This window comes from Ambystoma mexicanum, chromosome 4q (assembly GCF_040938575.1).
Source record: "Ambystoma mexicanum isolate Mex_15411 chromosome 4q, UKY_AmexF1_1, whole genome shotgun sequence".
Lineage (NCBI taxonomy): Eukaryota > Metazoa > Chordata > Amphibia > Caudata > Ambystomatidae > Ambystoma > Ambystoma mexicanum.
Window position 1 is genome coordinate 313233291 of NC_090928.1, and position 18838 is coordinate 313252128.

General features: G+C 43.6%; 1 protein-coding gene across 1 annotated transcript in view; it reads left to right on the forward strand.

Moving 5' to 3' along the window:
* Positions 1–17442, forward strand: part of SRD5A2 (steroid 5 alpha-reductase 2) — a 273920-nt gene extending 256478 nt beyond the window's left edge. The window contains exons 3-5 of the mRNA XM_069607895.1: positions 4457–4558; positions 9877–10027; positions 13790–17442. Of these exons, the coding sequence (XP_069463996.1) occupies positions 4457–4558; positions 9877–10027; positions 13790–13856 (320 nt within the window). The 3' untranslated portion in view covers positions 13857–17442. The remainder of the gene's footprint in view (positions 1–4456; positions 4559–9876; positions 10028–13789) is intronic.
* The last annotated feature ends 1396 nt before the right edge of the window (positions 17443–18838 follow it).

The following is an 18838-nucleotide window of genomic DNA, read 5'->3' on the forward strand; positions in this document are numbered from 1 at the left end:
CATTTTTTCCATTTATTTTCTAGTAATGACTGTGTACTTTTTTGTGGACGTGTTCCAATATTCTCCATTGCATCTATGTTGGTAATATTGGGCATGGAATCAATAGGGGACTGAATCAGGCGACAGAAAGGTGTTTTGTGTTATTCTTGGGCCAACGGACTAGATGTGAACTGACATGGACACGGTCACGTGATGACGCGAATGCGCCTACGTGATGACGCGAACGTGATCACGTGACCATTTAAACGCGATCATTTGACTTTAGAGGCAGTCGCGGGACATGCTCAGGAGTGCATACCGGTGGCTTATTTGGTTCCAAGGACTATGCGCAGCGTCTGCTCTGCACTGTGGCATTTAAGCCAGGGATTTAATACCCACCAAGTATATTCTAAGTTAACTTCATTTCCTAAATAGGTAATGTTTTTTGCCAAACAGAAGTGACTTAGACTTACAATGCTAATTGAAATTATTACATATTTCACAGAGGATAATATATTGCGGACCTGTTTGGATGTGGATGATAAGAGATGGGTGACAGCACAATCACAATAGCATCTGACATGATTTTTACTACAACTTAAAAGCTCAGGGTAATTATGAACCTTATTAGCCTTGACAAAAAAACAACATTTGCACTCAATTGGATTTAGCATTTCATACCATGCCTTCATTTGTTCCCAATAGATTAGATTTTGGGGAAGCACCAAGTTTCGGGAGAAGATTGAACATCTCTTGTTTGAACGAGGCATTTTTGTTGTATGAAAATATTTTTTTGTCGACTATATATGAATCGGGTATTATTGCCTATCTGGAATACGGAAGGTTCTTGCAAGACACTACATGACTTTGGTTAGTACACAAACACATCAGCTCTGGAATGCATGGACTTCGGTGATAAGAAGGAACCACAGTGCATGAGTCAGGGAGTGCACGTTTAGAGGTGGAATGCTATTCAGCGTGTACTCACAGATACTGCTTTGGGGATGGCAACCACTGGTTTTTGGTGACAGGCACCTGATGGGGCTTGAGCACATTCAGGTGATACCGCACTGGATCACAGGATTCATTCAGTCTTTAAAGAAGCTAAATGGCAATACAATGTACTGATTTTGTTTTCTTTTTCTTTTTCTCTTTTTTCGTTTTACTTTCTTCCCTGCTTTTTCTCATTACAAAAATGTATTTCCTTTTATCATTACAACCTTTTATGCACCATTCACCTCATCTACAATGAATACTGATTTACACGGACCACAGGTTTGTTTACTGTTTTATTTATTTATTTATTTATTTATTTATGTATTTTCCCATCGTGACATATGTTTCGAATTGCAAATTGAATATTGAAACGTACAATGGGGGATAAACATTGAAATTGACTGTCTACCTGGTGTTAACCAATGCCATGACATTATCTTTATTTTCAATAATGTTTTCAAATGTGTAATATGCACGCTGGATACGTGGGATCACCATTGACTTTAACCAACCATGGTCTATAATGCATACCCCTTCTGTGTCAGTTTATGTCCCCCTTCCCCCTCCCCTCCTTATTCTGTTTCCCGTCCAATACGGGATTTTCTGTTTGTGAATGTATGGGCACCTCAATCTTTGTTATTCAGAAATTGATTGCATTTGTATTTGTATTTGTATGTATTTGTTTATATAGCGCTTTACACCAAAGCGCTGCACAATTGAACAATTTAATACATGAAACATAAACAATATAACGGTAGAAGCAAATTACAATATGAATCAGTCAACAAAACAGTAAGAAGAGCAATTAACTGAAGGGAATGGGGAGAGTAGTGGAGTAGGACTGTGTGGGAGGGGGAGGGGTGAGGAGGAGAAGGAGGAGGGAAGAGGAAAAGGTGAGAGTGGGGAGGTAGGAGAGGGGAGGGAGATATTCAAGGGGAAAGATAAAGGGGGAGAGGAAGTAGGAAGGAGAGGGGTTTCAAGGAGGAGAATGGAGAAAGAGAGATTTAAGGGAGGTGTGGAATGAGGGGAAGGTAGGGGTAGAGTGGATTGCGAGAGGTAGGGAGTTCCAGTGCAGGGGAGCTAGGAGTTGGAAGGAGCGGAAACGGGAGAGGCCACAAGGGGACGGAGGTACAGTGAGAAGGAAATGGTCAGCTGAACGAAGGGAACGGGAGGGAGAGTAGAAAGAGAGGAGAGAGGAGAGATAAGGGGGAGCAAGACCATGGAGAGATTTGAAGATAAGGCAGAGAAAGTGAAATTTAAGTTGGGAGTGAAATGGAAGCCAGCCCAGGGAAGAGAGGGAAGTAGAGATGGAGTCACAGGAGGTAAGGAGGCAGAGGGTACGGACAGCAGAATGGTAGATAGAGTTGAGGGAGCGAGATGAGAAGTAGGTAGTCCAAAGAATAAGGAAGAGAAGTAGAAGAGGCGGGAGAAGATAAGGGAGGAGATTAAAAGTTTGGTAGCATGGAAGGTGAGAGAGGGGCGGACTTTGCGAATATTAAAGAGGTGGTAGTGACAGGCACGAGAAGTGAGAGAGATATGGTGGGAGAAAGAGAGAGAGAGGGGTCAAAGTGAATGCCTTAAATTACGAGCATGGAGAGAGATAGGGAGATTAGTGGGAGGAAAGTGAATGAAAGGTGAAGGAGAGGGAGGGGAAAGAGAGTTGGAGGGAAAGAATACGATTTCAATCTTGTCAGTGTTAAGGGTTACATAGGCCCAGCCTTGAAAAGGACCCAAGCGGGTCGAAACACGTGTTGGATTCCAAAATGGGCAACAAATAAGACCCTTACATGTGAAATTGGCTTCTAAATGGGCAACAAATAAGACCCTTGCATGTGAAATTAAACAAGTAACCCAAAAGGGGCACCTTATATCCATTGTTGGTATTTCATTTACACTTGGAACAAGATTATTCAGCAATCTGGGTTGAATTTGATACTGTTTTATATATCAAAGCAGTGACAGCGCACACCCCATACAAAACATTTCTTGTTTTCAAATGTCTGCAGGTTGGGATTCTCCTGCAGTTGTATAGGGTTGTGGCAGTCACGCTCCCTTAGCTTAACCTATCCTTTGTATTTTGCAATTCCATAGCGTCCATTACCTGGTAAATCCCATTCGACACTCACTTCTTTGTGGTGTAATCTGGCATACCTATGTCAGTGCTGTTTGCATAGTCAAATCTTCAAAGAATCCGGGAGTTGATGGCCAGCCTTCTGTATACAAAGGAGAGGCATAATCCACCGGACAAACCAGAGATGTTAGGAGCACTGTTTGACTATTGCATTGACTTGGGCTTCCAGCATGAGTCGGTTGTCCATCAATGTGTCTAGTTTCTTGATCTCTTTAGATCGTTTAGGGCAGATACTCATTTTCAGAGGCCATGGTAGAAGGTTTCAGGTGTGGCGCAAGGTGAGATTATCATCATTTCAGTTTTGCCTGGGTTGGGTTTCAGGTAGCTGACTGTCATCCATTCATTTATTAGTATTAGACAGTTGCTGAGTGTGGTGTTGGAGTTTCTGTCATCTGTCATTTTGTATATATTTGTGTACCATCTGCAGTTTAACAGGTGAGCCCATCAGATTATAGGATCTTCGTCAAAGGGGTCATCTAGATTTTGAAGAGGAGCGGCAAGAGACTTGATCTCTGGAGGAATGCGCAAGTAATGGCTTGAACTGAAAGGGGGAGCCTGGTGATTTCTGCTCTGTCCTTGAAGAATGATCTCATCCATTGTAGAGTGAAATAAATTGGGTAAATTATATTTGATTGTATGTGTATTTCTTTAAACAATGTCAGATGACATATGTAAGTTCCTCATTGGAAACATTACCACCTTCTATTGGTGACTGGATTTTGGGGTCAATACTTAATACCGATGAACATGGGGCAATCGCTAGTTTCTATAGCAACAAAGAGGGAGGTATTGTGGAAGTGCATGCCATTGTGAAAATCTTTACATTTCAAGCAGGAAGTGGTCATGTCATTTAAGGTTTAATGAATGCTTCCCACATAATGACCTAATGAATCTGCATCGAGTGATGTTGCATTGGAATGTACAAGACACTTTAATAATTCAAAGGATTCAAGTAAGAACACTAACAGCGGGGTAGGCAAGTTGAAACTTCCACGTGTTTTGCCTTCCCCTCCCATGACTCCTACTGTAACCTACACTAAGTAGGACTGATGAGAGTTGTAGTCCAAGACATCTGGAGAGCCACAGGTTGCCACCCCATCTCTAAAATTTGGTTCAAAGGAAGCATTTAACCGCGGTTTTTTTACAACTATGATATATTCATGGAAAACAATTATTAATAACCTGTTCTTCCAGCTGTGCAGGGTTCTGTTGTCTTTTAAGTATTGGCTTGGTGCATCAGTGTACCCATTAAAGAACGGACTGTGAAGCTTCTACTTTGAAACTTCAGATTTTAAACAGGCATATCAAACAAATTGGTGATTATGTATAACTATGTTCCCTTTCATGCAGGAATGCTGATGTTTTTAATTGGCATGGGGATCAACATCCATAGCGACCACATCCTTCGGAACTTAAGAAAACCTGGAGAGGAAACCTATAAAATTCCACAAGGTAAATAATATTTTGTTGTTGTTGTCATTCCTACTAATCTGTTGCAAATTGCTTGCCCATGATCTATTTTTATTTAACAAAAAAATCATTTTGTGCGTTTAGAACTATTCAGATTAAAAAAAATATCTATATACGCGTTGTGTATGGCGATGATGACCCATCTGATAAGCAGCCTTTTCACCCTGGCGCACTAATGTCGGAAACAGATTTGTTAGACTTATCAGGTGTCAGGTTTTCTATTCGTTACATTTCCAGATAAACATGCATTACTTCCAAGTCCCTCTTCCTCGTCCCAGCACTTACTTTTGAGGCCCCACCTTCTCAACGGGAGCAATTCTTTTCAACTTCCCCTTATGCCCCTACCCCTCCTTACTTGGAGGTATAATACCTCCACTTAGCCATAATCCTTTGTTGGCCTCCGGACAGAACCCGTTATGCAGCTTCTATCATTAGTGGGTTTTTGGGGAGCAAACATCCAGAACCTCTCCTGATTCTTTTCCATTGAGGAGGAAAAGAGAGGACGGAGGGGCATGCTCTTTAGACCCCTGCAGGCCAGTGGGACCTAATTGAGCTTCAGTGTCACCGATCCAGGCAGAGAGCTTTGAGTCCCCTATGGGGTCATCCTTTGGGGCAAGGATCCTCACAGCTGGTATTCAGTAAAGACTGGTGTAAACTGGGTGTATAATATGGTGGAAATTGGAAGCTGTGGCACATGGTGTCTAAGATGTGTATCATTGATTTCATTACACATAAAGTATCTTGGGTGCACAACTTCTCCTTATGACACCATCCCTCCTTTCTGGAGGTATAATATTTCCACTTACCCATAATCAATTGTTATCTTATTTGGAAACATGATCATGTGACCATTACTTTCCTGGATTGGGAGAGGCCAAACGTCATTACTGGGACAAAGAAGATTAGTGCTTGGACAAATCTTCATTACTGGTAGCTTATCCAGCCATTACCTCCACGTCCCTCTTCCTCGTCCCAGTACTTATATTTGACGTGAAAAGAAGGGTTCCCTTTGTGGATGTAGAGTCTCAAAGTTAAGTACTGGGACAAGGCAGAGTAGGACACAGAGAAATTAAGATTACCAGTAAGTAATCCAGCATTGCGTTAGGCTAGGTGTACTCTTGCTACACCTTTCCAACCTGCTACACACAACTATCACGGAAATATTCGACTTTAGCCACAGGCAGCCCAACAGAAACACACCAGTGACTTGCAGGAGTTTCTTGGCCAACCTCATAGCCTTTGAGTCTACAGTGACAAACGGCAAGAAAACGATCACCAAAATGGACAGCTATATTTCAGACATTTCAAAATGGCGTTCACTGTTTGCCATTTCTTTCTTTGACTCCACATCTATGATTTTTACAGCTACTCGTGGAAAGTTTTTAAATGGTTTACCTTTTGCAGTATCACATTTGAGCTTTTGGCCTAAGAACTTGTTTTGAGAGCCCACATTTCCATTCATCCAAATAACAGTGAGAAATCCACAATTTTTCGAGTGACCACATATTTTCATCGTCTGTCTTTGAAAACACTTGAAAGTAGGGAAACATAGCGTTGTGTCAGTGACAGTGCCTCGCTCCCTCTAATCGCCCATCTCAAGCCTTATTTTCGAACTGCAGCAGGTTGCCAAATACTCTTAGAGAATGTAAACTTTTCAGCCAGCTGACATCCAGTTGCATTTAAGTCGACAGGATGCCTTATGCAGTACACAATATAACAATGGGGCAAAGAAAATAAAAGGAGGCGTGTCGTCCTGTTTATCATTAGTGCCTCTTAAAGCTAAAGGGTTAATTATGTTTGCCAAAACTGCCACCTACGGCTGTGAGACGGGTAATGGGCACCACCATCTTTGAAACCCGGTTATGTGGCTACATTGAGATGCTGGCACTTGGAACTCTGGGTGCTGGCCAGGTGTGTTGTTCCCCATCTGGCACAGCGCTCTGCCTCTGATCTTTTGTGTTGAATGATCTGGCTGGGCTACCCAGAATGCCAGTGCATATGGAGCACCTAGTGTGAGCAGTAGATTGGTACACAATAGTGACTTTTAATGGAAAACGTGGTCAGCCACTGATGACCCCAGGAATGCACCGAGTTTGGAAAATGATCACAAACATTGACTGTGTTTAGGGTGGGGGTCCCATGGTCTAAGATAGCGGTCTACACCCTCCAGCTCCTCGTGTGTTTTGGACAACAATTCACATTAGTCATATCCAGTATTGCCAACAGTAAGGGATCATGGGATATGTAGTCAAGAGCTACAGATTGCAGAACCTTACCATTACATATATTGAAAAAGGAAGAGGACTAGGGCAATGAAAACTGTTTGGCGGATATAAATCCTTTAAGTGTCCTTAGGCATGTGTGTACACACCATGAAGGAATGGTCTTGTTTTGCCACAAGGCATATGTACAGCCCAGTGTGGGGGTTCGCGCAGCATGCCCTTTATCCCCAACTGAAGTCCTTGGACCTGACACACAAGGCCTGCAGAGGCGCCCCCTAAAGGTTATGCATTTATTTGAATATTCATTGTGCATTCCAGCTCCTGATCTTATCTTTACGTAGCTTTAATGGTGAGGGTCTGGTTTTGATGACGGTCAGAGAGTGGAATAGTAGCAGGACTATGATGGGCATTTGCCACAATTTCAGATTTCACACCTGATTTTGCTGATAACCGAAAATGGGGTTGCATCCGTGTTGGCATTTGCATTTACAGATGTGCCTCCGACTGCCCTGCGTTTGCGCATGCATCAATTGATAAACATGGTCCTTGTTGAGTTGTGAAGCGTATTTTCACGCAACAAAATTTGATTATAATCGATGCTATTCGATATGTCACTACCATTTTCAGTTAGGATCTGAAACTCGATGAAATAAGTAATAAGCCACATACAAAATTATATAAGATAATTTATATTACAACGTTGGCTTCTCTGTCATGTTGCTCTTCCTTTTTTCTTCTTTTTTTAAACTGTAGTGATTATTTTGTATGTTTTTCCGATTTATGGAATTATTTGCGAGGAAAATAGGAAATTTGCGGGCCAAACTACGTGCGTAATCCCGTTGGTCGATTCATGGAATCGAATGCACAGGATTTTCCTTGGACTTTTGTGGATTTCTCGGCGGCCCGGCACGCCCCTGCGAGTGACCACGTGCCTTGCGCGAGTCACCATGCAGAGCATGGACATGGCTTGCGCAGGGGGCGGGGAAGGAGGCGGATCACAGAAAATGGGGGAGAACATGCGAAAAAGTGGGCATTACGAGGGACGGCCCACAGGCAGTCCATCACATGCCCACGATTGCGCAGAACTATATGTATTCAGGGATCAGACCGGGCAACCTCCCGGCAGGGAAATCGCCACGCAAATCCTTCATACTATCCACCACCCGAAGGCAGGCGTAAAGACACTTGCGCATATTCACCACACAGAGGTAAGATCGGGTGTCGGATTTAGGGGTGCGTGCACGCAGCCGGGGTTCTGATCTAATTTAGGGGTGCCCGTACTCAGTATAGTGGGGTGCAGGAACCGTTTACAGGGCTTTTCACACAGATTTTCAGAGTTTTACCCGAATTACGTAAATTGTACGCATGTTGTCGGGGGGCCGGTAACCATTACGGGGGACCACGCGCAGAGTCCCTGAGGTGCAGGCCTGCTTGCAGGGGACCCCATGCACTGTTTTGAGGGTGCATGTATTTGCGTCCAGGGAGCATGCAAAGGTAGCTATTTCTGGCTGTTTTGATTTGTATGAGGGCGTGTCAAGGGTTTTCCGGCCGTGACTTGCGTATACAGTTACTTTGTGTGAACAATTTCATGAATACGCAGAGCATGCAGAAAAACTTCTGTACACAGGCTCGTGCCGTGACATGCTCGGCATGCAGGCATTGCAGGATTTCTGCTCACTTTTCCATTAATGTAAAAATGGGAGTAGAAATACTGTAACCAGTTTGTGCCATTTGGGGCGAGGTTATGACAGGGGCTGTGACAGGCAGCCCACACTGTTACATTTCCTTAGCATAGATATTAAAATGGCTGCTTTTGCAGCTTTGTGGGGTCGGATCTACATTATATCACAAAAAAAGCACTGTGGATGGACAAGGGGAATGAAAATTACAATGTGCATAACCTTGCACATAGTCTATAAATCCATCAGCAATACACAAATGTACACCAACGCAATACAATCAAACACCAAACAGTCACTCGCGACTCTGGACCCCTTATGGTTACAACTAACCAGTGCGCACAACCGCAAACACCACCGTAACATCATACAACACACCCAGCACAAACATTATCACACACCCGAGGCACTGCATCCTACCCATACGGTTACAAGGTGTGGGGCCTCTTGAACCAAGTCCCACACACAAGACAATGCTCACAGACGCCAGTTCCTCCAGGTTCTGGGCCTATCCTATCATCCTATCCTCACTAACACACCCGCTCTCTTCTCTTGCAGAGTCACATGAACGCCTGCAGACCGCCCTTGGGTTGTAGCGGTGAGCGACATAAATCAACATAACATAACTCACCATGCTTACACACACTGTTAATCAGGTCTATGTATGCGCACGGAACTAAATGAGCATTGTCAGAATATGAATTACATACCAAAGGTTCCAGACTTTTTTTTCCTAAACATGCTGCCGACACTGAGCACTCTTCTAACACAGATATGATAGGCAGGACAATGTTTTCCAAACAGGCGCTTACTGCGCCAAAGCTTCAAGGGAACTCAAACGATTTAAATGCCACCAGATAAATACGGCACATTGCTCACAGTGTTGGGCGGGAAAAACAGCACAAAGAAAACTGTAGCAAAGTGGATCTTGAGCCTATATCAAAATAATGCCTAAGTGTTTGAAGGTAAAGATTGAAGGCTTTAAGCAGTCTCTTTTCAAATCTTTTCAAATCTGGTGTAAGACTGTACTTTGCCATTAAATTGATGATACAAAGATACCAGGCTGCCCTGCGCATTGCTTTAGGGCAGGGGTCTGAAACCTGGGGCTTAGATGCTCAGAACGATGGCTCCCATGATCCCTCACCATTGACTATGTTGGCTAGGGTTGATGGTATTTGTAGTACAAAACATCTGGGGAGCCAAAGGTGTTAAACCCCGTCATGAGCCTCTCCCTGGGAAGGAGCAAATTTCATTGATAGGTGTTTACTTCAAATATTATGTAATATTCCTTGCCTTGCAGTTGCTTTGATGTCAATGCTCATCTTGTACATTATGCATGAAACAAGGATAAAAACCTTCAAATTAAACAGATTTGCATTTTTTGTATTTCTATTAATAGGAGGAATGTTCAACTATGTATCCGGGGCAAACTTCTTCGGCGAGATTGTGGAATGGTTTGGTTACGCCATAGCAACATGGACTTTCCCAGCATTCGCCTTTGCCTTCTTCACGCTGTGCTCGATCGGGCCACGTGCATACCACACTCACAGGTAATGGAATAGGGTATTTTGGCAAAAAACACTCTGCAATAGAACAAAAATAAAGAAGAAGAATTTGGTATTACTTTACGTATAAAAAGGTAATTATTCTGCTGCACGTGCCAAACAGAGTAGGCAGCTCTTCCTAGTGCCAAATTGTATCGAGTGCAGGAAAGCGAAGAATTACTCTGGGTGCTGACGCGCTAAATTAATTATCCCTTTTCAGAATTGTTAATGGACAATTCTGATCTATTAGACGAGCCCCCGGCAATAAACATCTTTTCAATTATATATTTGTTTTTGATGATTTTTACATTTTAGCATTAATATGAGGTCCTATTTTTCATGAGTTTCAATTCTAATAGATATAAATTGTCCATTATTATTTCTTAAAATAATGAATTCAGCGTGTTAGTGCCCAGAGTAATTATTTTCCTTACTGCACACTCACAGGCACACCCAGGAGTTCTAGCCCAGAGGAAGGATAGCGCAGGGGCAACGTGTTTGTCTTGGAAGCAAAACAACACAGGTTCGAATCCTGATCCTGTGCTTAGAAACCACTTGCTGGTATTAAACGTGTTATATATGAAATATAAATATATATATAAAAAATATCACCTCGTCTTTTTTGATTTACAGGTTCTATCAGCATAGCAGAAACCAATTACGTTTAAGAAATGCAGGTTAAACACAAATTAAATATGGATTTTGTATGCCATTTGTAGGTTTGAAAAGTAGTTTATTCTGGGGTACTCTACCACTATGGGTATAGGTGCACCACCCCCTGCCCCGAGTGGCAAACGACACAGTCCCCTGTGTGTGTAATTTGTACAGAGGACTGTGTTGCCTGACTCTGAGCATGGGCCCGTCTTCCGCCACACATCCTTTTCCTTTTGTTTATTTAAGAGCCCGTTCGGCTCTGCCACAAATGTAGCGCATAATAATGGGAGGCGGTGGGGCGTTGGAAGACTGGCACAGCCGCCTGTCATTATTTTGCTGGCACCGTGGACACACTGACTGACAGGAGAGAAGTTGTTTCCTGTCAGTTAGCACGTTCACGTTGCAGAGAGGAGGCGAGGGCTATCCAGCCCTCACTGTGGTGGTGCAGGCGCATGTGGAGGGTGCATGCATGAAAGTGTTTTTGCTTTATGTGATGTGTATGTATGTATGTATGTTTACATGTATGGATTGTATGCATGCATGCAAGTAATTATGTATATTGGTGTTTGTTTTTATGAATGCATACTTGCAAAGAGTTCTGCGAATGCGTGAGTGAAAGCGTTTGTGTGTGCTTTTCCACTTCCAAATATAGGGCTGGGGCTGCTGGGGGCATGGTATTCTTTTTTGCTACACCCTTGATGCACAATACTGTCTTCATCTGTCTTTAACAGCTTTGTAGGAGTTCTGTAACCTGCATGACGTGTATTGTTCTAGAATGTCCACACAGCTCCGCAGCCAGCATTCTCCAAGCAGGAACTTCTGGTCCCCATGGAAATGAAAGATGGGCTCCCCCGGAGGGCCTGTTCACCTCTTGGCAGCCATCTTTGTAGACTCTCTCCATGGTCCATTTTTTCTCACAAAAGAGTACCTTTCACACATTGATTAGGTAGCAAATAACCATAATAGAAAGCGTGGCAGACACTAACAGATGATAATGGCCTGACACCCTTGTTAATGGCCCTGGCTTCCCTCAGGAATATTACCTTGGTCATCAGTGTTACCATCCAGTACCCCAGCACAGCCTGCCATAATCCTCACTGAAATGGTGGGCTTGCTTCACTGGAGTGCCCTTCTACCATTTTTCCGGCATCCATGTTTGTGGAGTTTTTTGTCAGAAAATAGGTCTGTTAGTCTGATTTTTCTCATTAAAATCTGCACTTCGTACCCTGGATGTTGGACATGGGTGCTATTAGTAATAATGTCAAGTTTGGTGTGCCTTACTGGGTGATAATGGCCTACCACCCTTGTCAAATTTAATTAGGCATTGGACCATGCCAACTGAAACAGCCTGCCAAACTGACCATTATGGGCTAATTGTGAAGAAATATTTATTGAGAGTGGAGTTTACACTGGAAGGAGAGTCAGTTCTAACAAAACTCACTCTGGGAAAAGTAGAGGTTTTCATGGAAAAACTCACCAGAAATAAAACCTCTGCTTTTCATGGACCATTTTATCTCTTATGGTTTTGGTATGGGGTTTGCTGTTTTGCCTTTGGGGTATATTGATGTGTTGTTAGCAGTGTGAAATGATGTGTCTGTTATATTGTTGTGGTAGTGTGGCTTTATGTGCTGTATTGCTTTTGTGATGTGAGATATTATTTAGGGGTGTGATATGTCATGGTGTGGTTTTATGGTTTTTACGATGTTTTTTTAGTTGTGGTTTTATGTGAAGTGGTGAGGTGACACGTTGTGGGGCTATATTAGCCCGTTTTCCGTGTTTATGGTGTTGGGGTATGTTGTATGATTTGTTCTGTATTTCCTGGTAGGCTGTGGAGTGCTGATGTTTTGTTTGTCATTGTTTGGTGTATCGTATGTTATTGTGTTGCATAGCACTAGGCTTTGTGTGGTGTTTTGTTGTTCATGGAAGTGTGGTGATGTGGTGGTGGTGTATTGTATATTATTTTAGTATAATCTTTCAGTTATTTACTGTGTGGCCGCTTGTTGTATGAGTGTTTTTTTGTTTTACATGTGTTATGTTGTTTTGTGGTTTTCCAGTATTTTGGCGTTTTGTGCACTTTTGTGTTATGTGCTGCATGGCGGTTAGTTGTGTGCAGTGTTTTATTATACGATGATCTCTTCCTTAAATGCTGAACTCTATGTATGTTTATGCAAATAGGACGAGCATACTCGTCTGTAGCACTTAAGGGGTTAACGTGTAAATATGTTCCCACCGAAATCTGCTCTGAGAAGCCTAAAAAGGGCTGAATGGAGCACAGTGAAGGAAGCTCTGAATTGTGGCTAAGGCAGCAATGTCCACACCCTGGCAGACTTGAACCTCAGTGGCACTCTGAATCTTCTGTTTGAACCTAACAGTGGCTGCTAGGTCACACCTGGCAGTGCCAGCTGTGCCTTCTGAAGCATACATGCATTGTGCTAATCCCAGTGCCAAAAGGGACTGGCAAATACTGTGCCAGAACTATGTCAACCATCAACTGGTACACAGCTGACCCTTTTATGCTACGTCATAATGCCATTGTGGAACGTTCCTCTGGCCATTGCTAAAAGATTAGGGGCCTGATTCCTAGAATGTTTTGCACGGTGCAAAGTGACTTTTCACTGGTGCAAAGTGAGGCTGCACTGCCAGCAAACACCCTGATTCATGGAGCAGTTGAAAGAGTATTGTTACAGTGCAAAGTCACTTTGCACAGCAACAATACACTTTGGACTGCTCCACCCTGATTCATGGAGCAGTGCAAAGTGTATTTTTGCTGTGCAAAGTCACTGTGCACAGCAACACTACACTAGTGTATTTTTGCTGTGCAAAGTAACTGTGAACAGCAACAATACACTTTGCACTGCTCTGCCCTGATTCATGGGGCAGTGCAAAGTGTATTTTTGCAGACTTTGCACTGCAACAGTGCACTTTGCACTGATCCATGAATCAGGGTGTTTGTTGGCAGTGAAATGTCACTTTGCACCAGTGAGAATCACTTTGCACTGTGCAAAAAATCCCACGAATCAGGTCCTGAGCAGCACAAAGGTTTCTCAATTGATAGGCGAAAGATCCATGGCCTCCCGCGTTCTCTAATTGTATGTCTTTTCTTTGAATTTACAGGTTTTATCTCCAGAAGTTTACACATTACCCTAAATCAAGAAAAGCCCTGATTCCTTGCATCTTTTGAGAGGTGGCGGCGCGACTCAAGACGCCGGGCCCGTCGCCCCTCAACGTCTCCGCCTCACAAAGCAAAGTGTGCTTCCAAAGATGGACGCCGAGAATGACGCATTTGGTTTTCTATTATTCCATTTGCGTGGCAACAACCATTTTGAAAATGTTATTGCGTGTTACTGTACTTTGGACTGCAGTGAACTTTATTTAACAGCGTTTGTTCCGATACAATTGGCGCCATAAACCAACCCACGCGCAGGTGGCAATCTCTGCTGCCAGGAAAGTGACAGGAGGAGTGATGCAGCTGGTTCAAAAACATTTCCCACAACCTCCCTGATCTCAAAGTGTCTCAGCATGGGACGCCATTTTAGCTATCGTGGAAACCGGCTTCCAGTTCTACACCCTGTATCTTTGTGGTGCTTTGACCTCCACTGAGAACGCTTTGACTGTCTCTCAGTGTACAGCTCAGTGTCTAATGAAGGGCTATCTGATTTGTACAAGATCACACAATGTGTGCGGGTAGAAATCAAGAAATGTACCCACCATCCTGGACTTCTAACCTGTGCTTCAGTAGACCTTGTCAGTGCGTTGGATGGCTTTGCGTTTTCTTGGGAGTTCCACTGAATGCTTAGGGGAAGAGCTCTGCTGTGTGGGCCTAATTGTATATATTTGTTTTCATTCATTTTACTGGGAATCATACATGAAGAAAAAATGAAGTAGGAAGTTTGTGTACAACTCATAACCAAACCCACGCGGATGTCCTGTTTTATATATTGATGAATATTTAGTGGCCAGGTATATAGCGAGGGTAAAGCAAGTGTTATAGGAATCAGGTTAAATGTTTCCCCTGACTATAGCCAACACACTGTTTTTCTATGGGATTGCACCATTGTAAAATGCTACTGTGAATCAGGCCCATTGTCTGCTTCTGCATTATTTCGAGAGCACCCAGTGCTTTTCAGTGTGATCCAGTTTCAGGAGGATAGCTCAGGGGCAACGCGCTCGCCTTGGAAGCAAGACGACACAGAGCAACACAGGTTCGTTCCCTTATAAATAATCAATGACAATTACAACAGTGAAAGAAAATGGAGAAGTGGGACAAGAGTAAGCAATTAGGCTGTTTTGGCGTAGTGATGAACTGTAAGGTTGTGCGCTGTGAAGGGAAGCGCCCCAGCAGCTGCTCAACAATGCAGTCGTGTCTACCTGTGTAACTCACGGTCGGTTCTATGTCATTTCATCCCCTGTCATTTTAACTTGTACATTCCAACAAAAATGCTCATCGTTTTTTTTCAAAACCTTATCTGCCCTTTCCCACCCTCCCCCCTCAAAAAGTCAAAGAGCATATTGGTTGTGATATGCACGTAAAAATGCCAGGGGATGAAAATGCAGCCGATGAAAGGACTTTGTACCCTTGGGTCTTCTTCCAATCCCAGACTCTGCGGAGCTGACTTTTGTGTGCTAGAGTTTTTGCCAGCTAGTCTTTCTGTTCGGACATTGAGCTGATCAAAAGATGATTTCCATACTAGTTGAAGTCACATTTTGGGAGTGTAGAGCCGCATTATGAGTTTGGGTGTGTGGTCAATTTTTGAATGAAATACCGTTACCTACTTTTTTGATGGTGCCGGAATTGGTGGCAATTTTAATGCACTGCCGAATTCAGGGATTGGAGATGAAGTGGAGGATTTACCGCCAGCATGTAGATAGGTGTAAATCCATAGACTTTACCTTCAAAATTCATCGGAGATACCCCATCAGAATTACCGCTCAAACTAAATCCAACAAAATCTCAAGGGAGTTTTGCGGACTCCAAAAATGGGTATTAACACCACCTTACCGCCACTCGTAGCCATGTGGTAAATATGTTGGACAGAGTGGGGGTAACAGTAAGCAAGGTTGGTGGCAATTCCAACAGATATATAAGGTGCCCACGTATATGTCCTGATCGCGCCCATGGGCCTCCCCCATCCTCCCATCTGCGCGAACGCCCATCCACTTTGCGTGCAATATTTGATTTCTACGCACATGCAAGCAGACTTTCTAAATTAGACCTACACAATTCACACGTTTCGGGTCGGTGGGAAGATGACTTCCTGCCCACATGTATGCCTTCTATGTTCTCACGAAGGGCCACTAGATATGCCCTTCACTTGTATAATTTCGTTATAGATAAAGCATTCTATCTTTATGGATTTATAAAGCGCCTATGGCCGAAGTCATCTAAGCGCTACTATTCTAATTATTCCTTTTTTTGTATTTCACAACATGCTAATAAAGGATGAACATCAGAAACAATCGTTTTTGTAATGTGTACCTTTTTACGGGGTGGCAATTGTTTAGTGGTGAACACCTCTGTAAAGCGCTCCGTTGCTTCTCGGAGCTAGGCCCGTGCTCAATAAATACCATACTAAGAAAACAAAAAGCAGATGATCGTTTTTTTTTTCCTCATAATAGTAGTCACAACAAGGAGAATACGCCACTGACGCCCTCTTTTTTTAAATAGGAGAAATTACCATACACCTCAGCCAGTTTCAGTGAAGAACCAAAGCCTGTGTTCTAGCCCCATCTAGTGGACTTTATCAGCGTGAAAATTCTTTGATCGAGTTTGTGTTTGTGAAACAAATGAGTATTCCGCTTCCTTCCACCCAGTGGGCCAAATCATGATGTTACTATAAAAATATATTGCACATTCAATATGGATCCACCTGCCAAGGGTGCATTGCAGGCAGCATTTAGATATGTTTTACAAAATGGAGATTAAAATATAAGCGTACTGGTTATTTTGCCTGTTTTTAATCTTTCATTTGCCACCCTGCTTTGCAGGCAGGCGGCACACCAGCATTAACGTGCCCACAGTATGCAAGTCACACTTTTGACAAGAGGCCCCAGTGTGTGCCAGTGAGCACAAAGCCCGCGTGAAAAGCATTCGCCACCCAAACTATGCAGCGAGATTTGGACCCTCTGGCCATACCTTAATCTCTATGCAGACTGGAAGGTTTATTCTACTGGGAAGATCCCAGTTCCTTACTGGGCCCACTGCCCACACATCTGGGCCCTCCTTGCAGAAACGTCGCACCAGGCACAGCCTTAGCACCAGGGCAAAACGTGCTGTTATACTAAAAACGTATTCGTTCAATAGATTTTTGCACGCGGGCAAACATTGCTGTTGTGCAAAACTGCATTGGAAGAATATGTATTTACACCAGGGCATGTTTTTCCCTAGTGATAATGGCGTGCAAAGTTGGACCCGTGCAAAGGTTGCACCGCGAGGCCCTTGGACCGCAGCTGTGCATTTTAGTCTCGTCATTTTAGACAAAGGATGTGAAAACTTCTTTTGAAAACGTAATGTTCAATATTTTGTACTCTTATTTTTTCTATATAAAATGTTAGCTGTGTGTATTTTTCATTTAATCATACTACATTGTATGGGCGATCAAAGTGATTTGTAATGTTATATTTAAATGTGAAATGTATCGAAGCAAATCTGTACTTTTATATTGCAGGCGTGTACCTTCTTTCTGCAGTTTTGATTCTTTCATAATGCTCCCTTCGATGACGATTTTTTATAAACCATGTATTTTGGAATAAATAAAAAATAAAACGTGTGATTCACTGATTCTTTTCCCTTTGGTTTCTCGGGGCTTCTTGCAAACCAATTCCTTTAACACACAGTAACCACAGGCAACTGCCATCTTTGGCCTTTTGACTCCAACTCCCATCAGCATAACTCAGCATAGCTGATGGTGAGGGATCACGGGAGTTATAGTCCTGAACATCTTGTCTGCTGCAGGTTGCGGGTCGCCACAGCATTGTCAAGTGCAATTCCCTATGTTTACATTTTCAATTGATATGTCTTTACACGACGAATGACACAACAGAGTCACGGAGTAGTGATGGAATCCTTTGTTGTTTTGAATGGCAAAACAATCACTGGTAAAGCCGATATATTGTGGCTGCCAAGTGTCTCAGTAAGAGCGAAACGTAGCTGGAATAGTCACCATAAGGTAAGGAATAACCCCACGCGTGCATGTGCTGGAATAATGCGCTACGTGAGATCATGTGACATATGTAAGTAATAGCCTCATTGGCGCTGCCATCGCGTGCCCCATGGAATCCCAAATGCCCCAATGCCTTAACACATTGCCCCCTTCTCCAGAGGCTGCCAGCCATTTAGCTTTTCGTTGACTGAATGCTTTCTGATCACCAATACAAGGCTTCCTAACAAGTAGTGAATACACATCACTCAGTTATGGTGTCTAAAGGAAATTTGACAGCAGAAGGGGCTTAGTCCGTATAATAAAATACTAAACAAATAAAACAGCCCTGGACATGGAGGCCATTGAGGGAGTAGGAGGTGCAGAGGCAGGTGCCACCAGCTAGGAGGCAGGAGGGGAGTCAACCCCCCTCTCCCCTGCAGCACAAGTCAATGCACCAATGTCAGCCTAGCACAAGAAGCCCCAGTGGGCAGGGGCACATGGCAGCAGACCAAGCAGCTGGGTCGACCAATCCAGGTGAAGTGATGGGGTGCCACACGAGACCCCCTCCACTGCAGCCATGGGGCAGGGCAACAAGGGCACCCCTGAGTGTCACAGAAGTGTAAAGGGGTGGCAAGTTAACAATCCAAGTGCCATGCTCACCACACCCCTGCTCGTGCACCCTGTGCCAGAGGGACTACGATGGGCGAGTAACCATGACGCCGTGCTATAGTCACACTAACAAGTTGCCAGTCCAGTTGGCCTGCCCCATGTTGGCATGGCAGACGACCCACATGGAAGTACATGTTCCCCTAAACTGACATGGGTGCAGCCAGCCAATCGCATTACCCCACAGCACAACACTGCTGGCTGCACTGCAGCACCCTATAGAGCCATGGCAGTGCCCTGGATGAAACCACCACACCCATACCCACAAGGTGTATGCCACCTGGGGAGGGGATGAGAGGCCATGAATGACCACATGCATGCATGGCACATATCATCAGCACCACCATGGACTGCCATC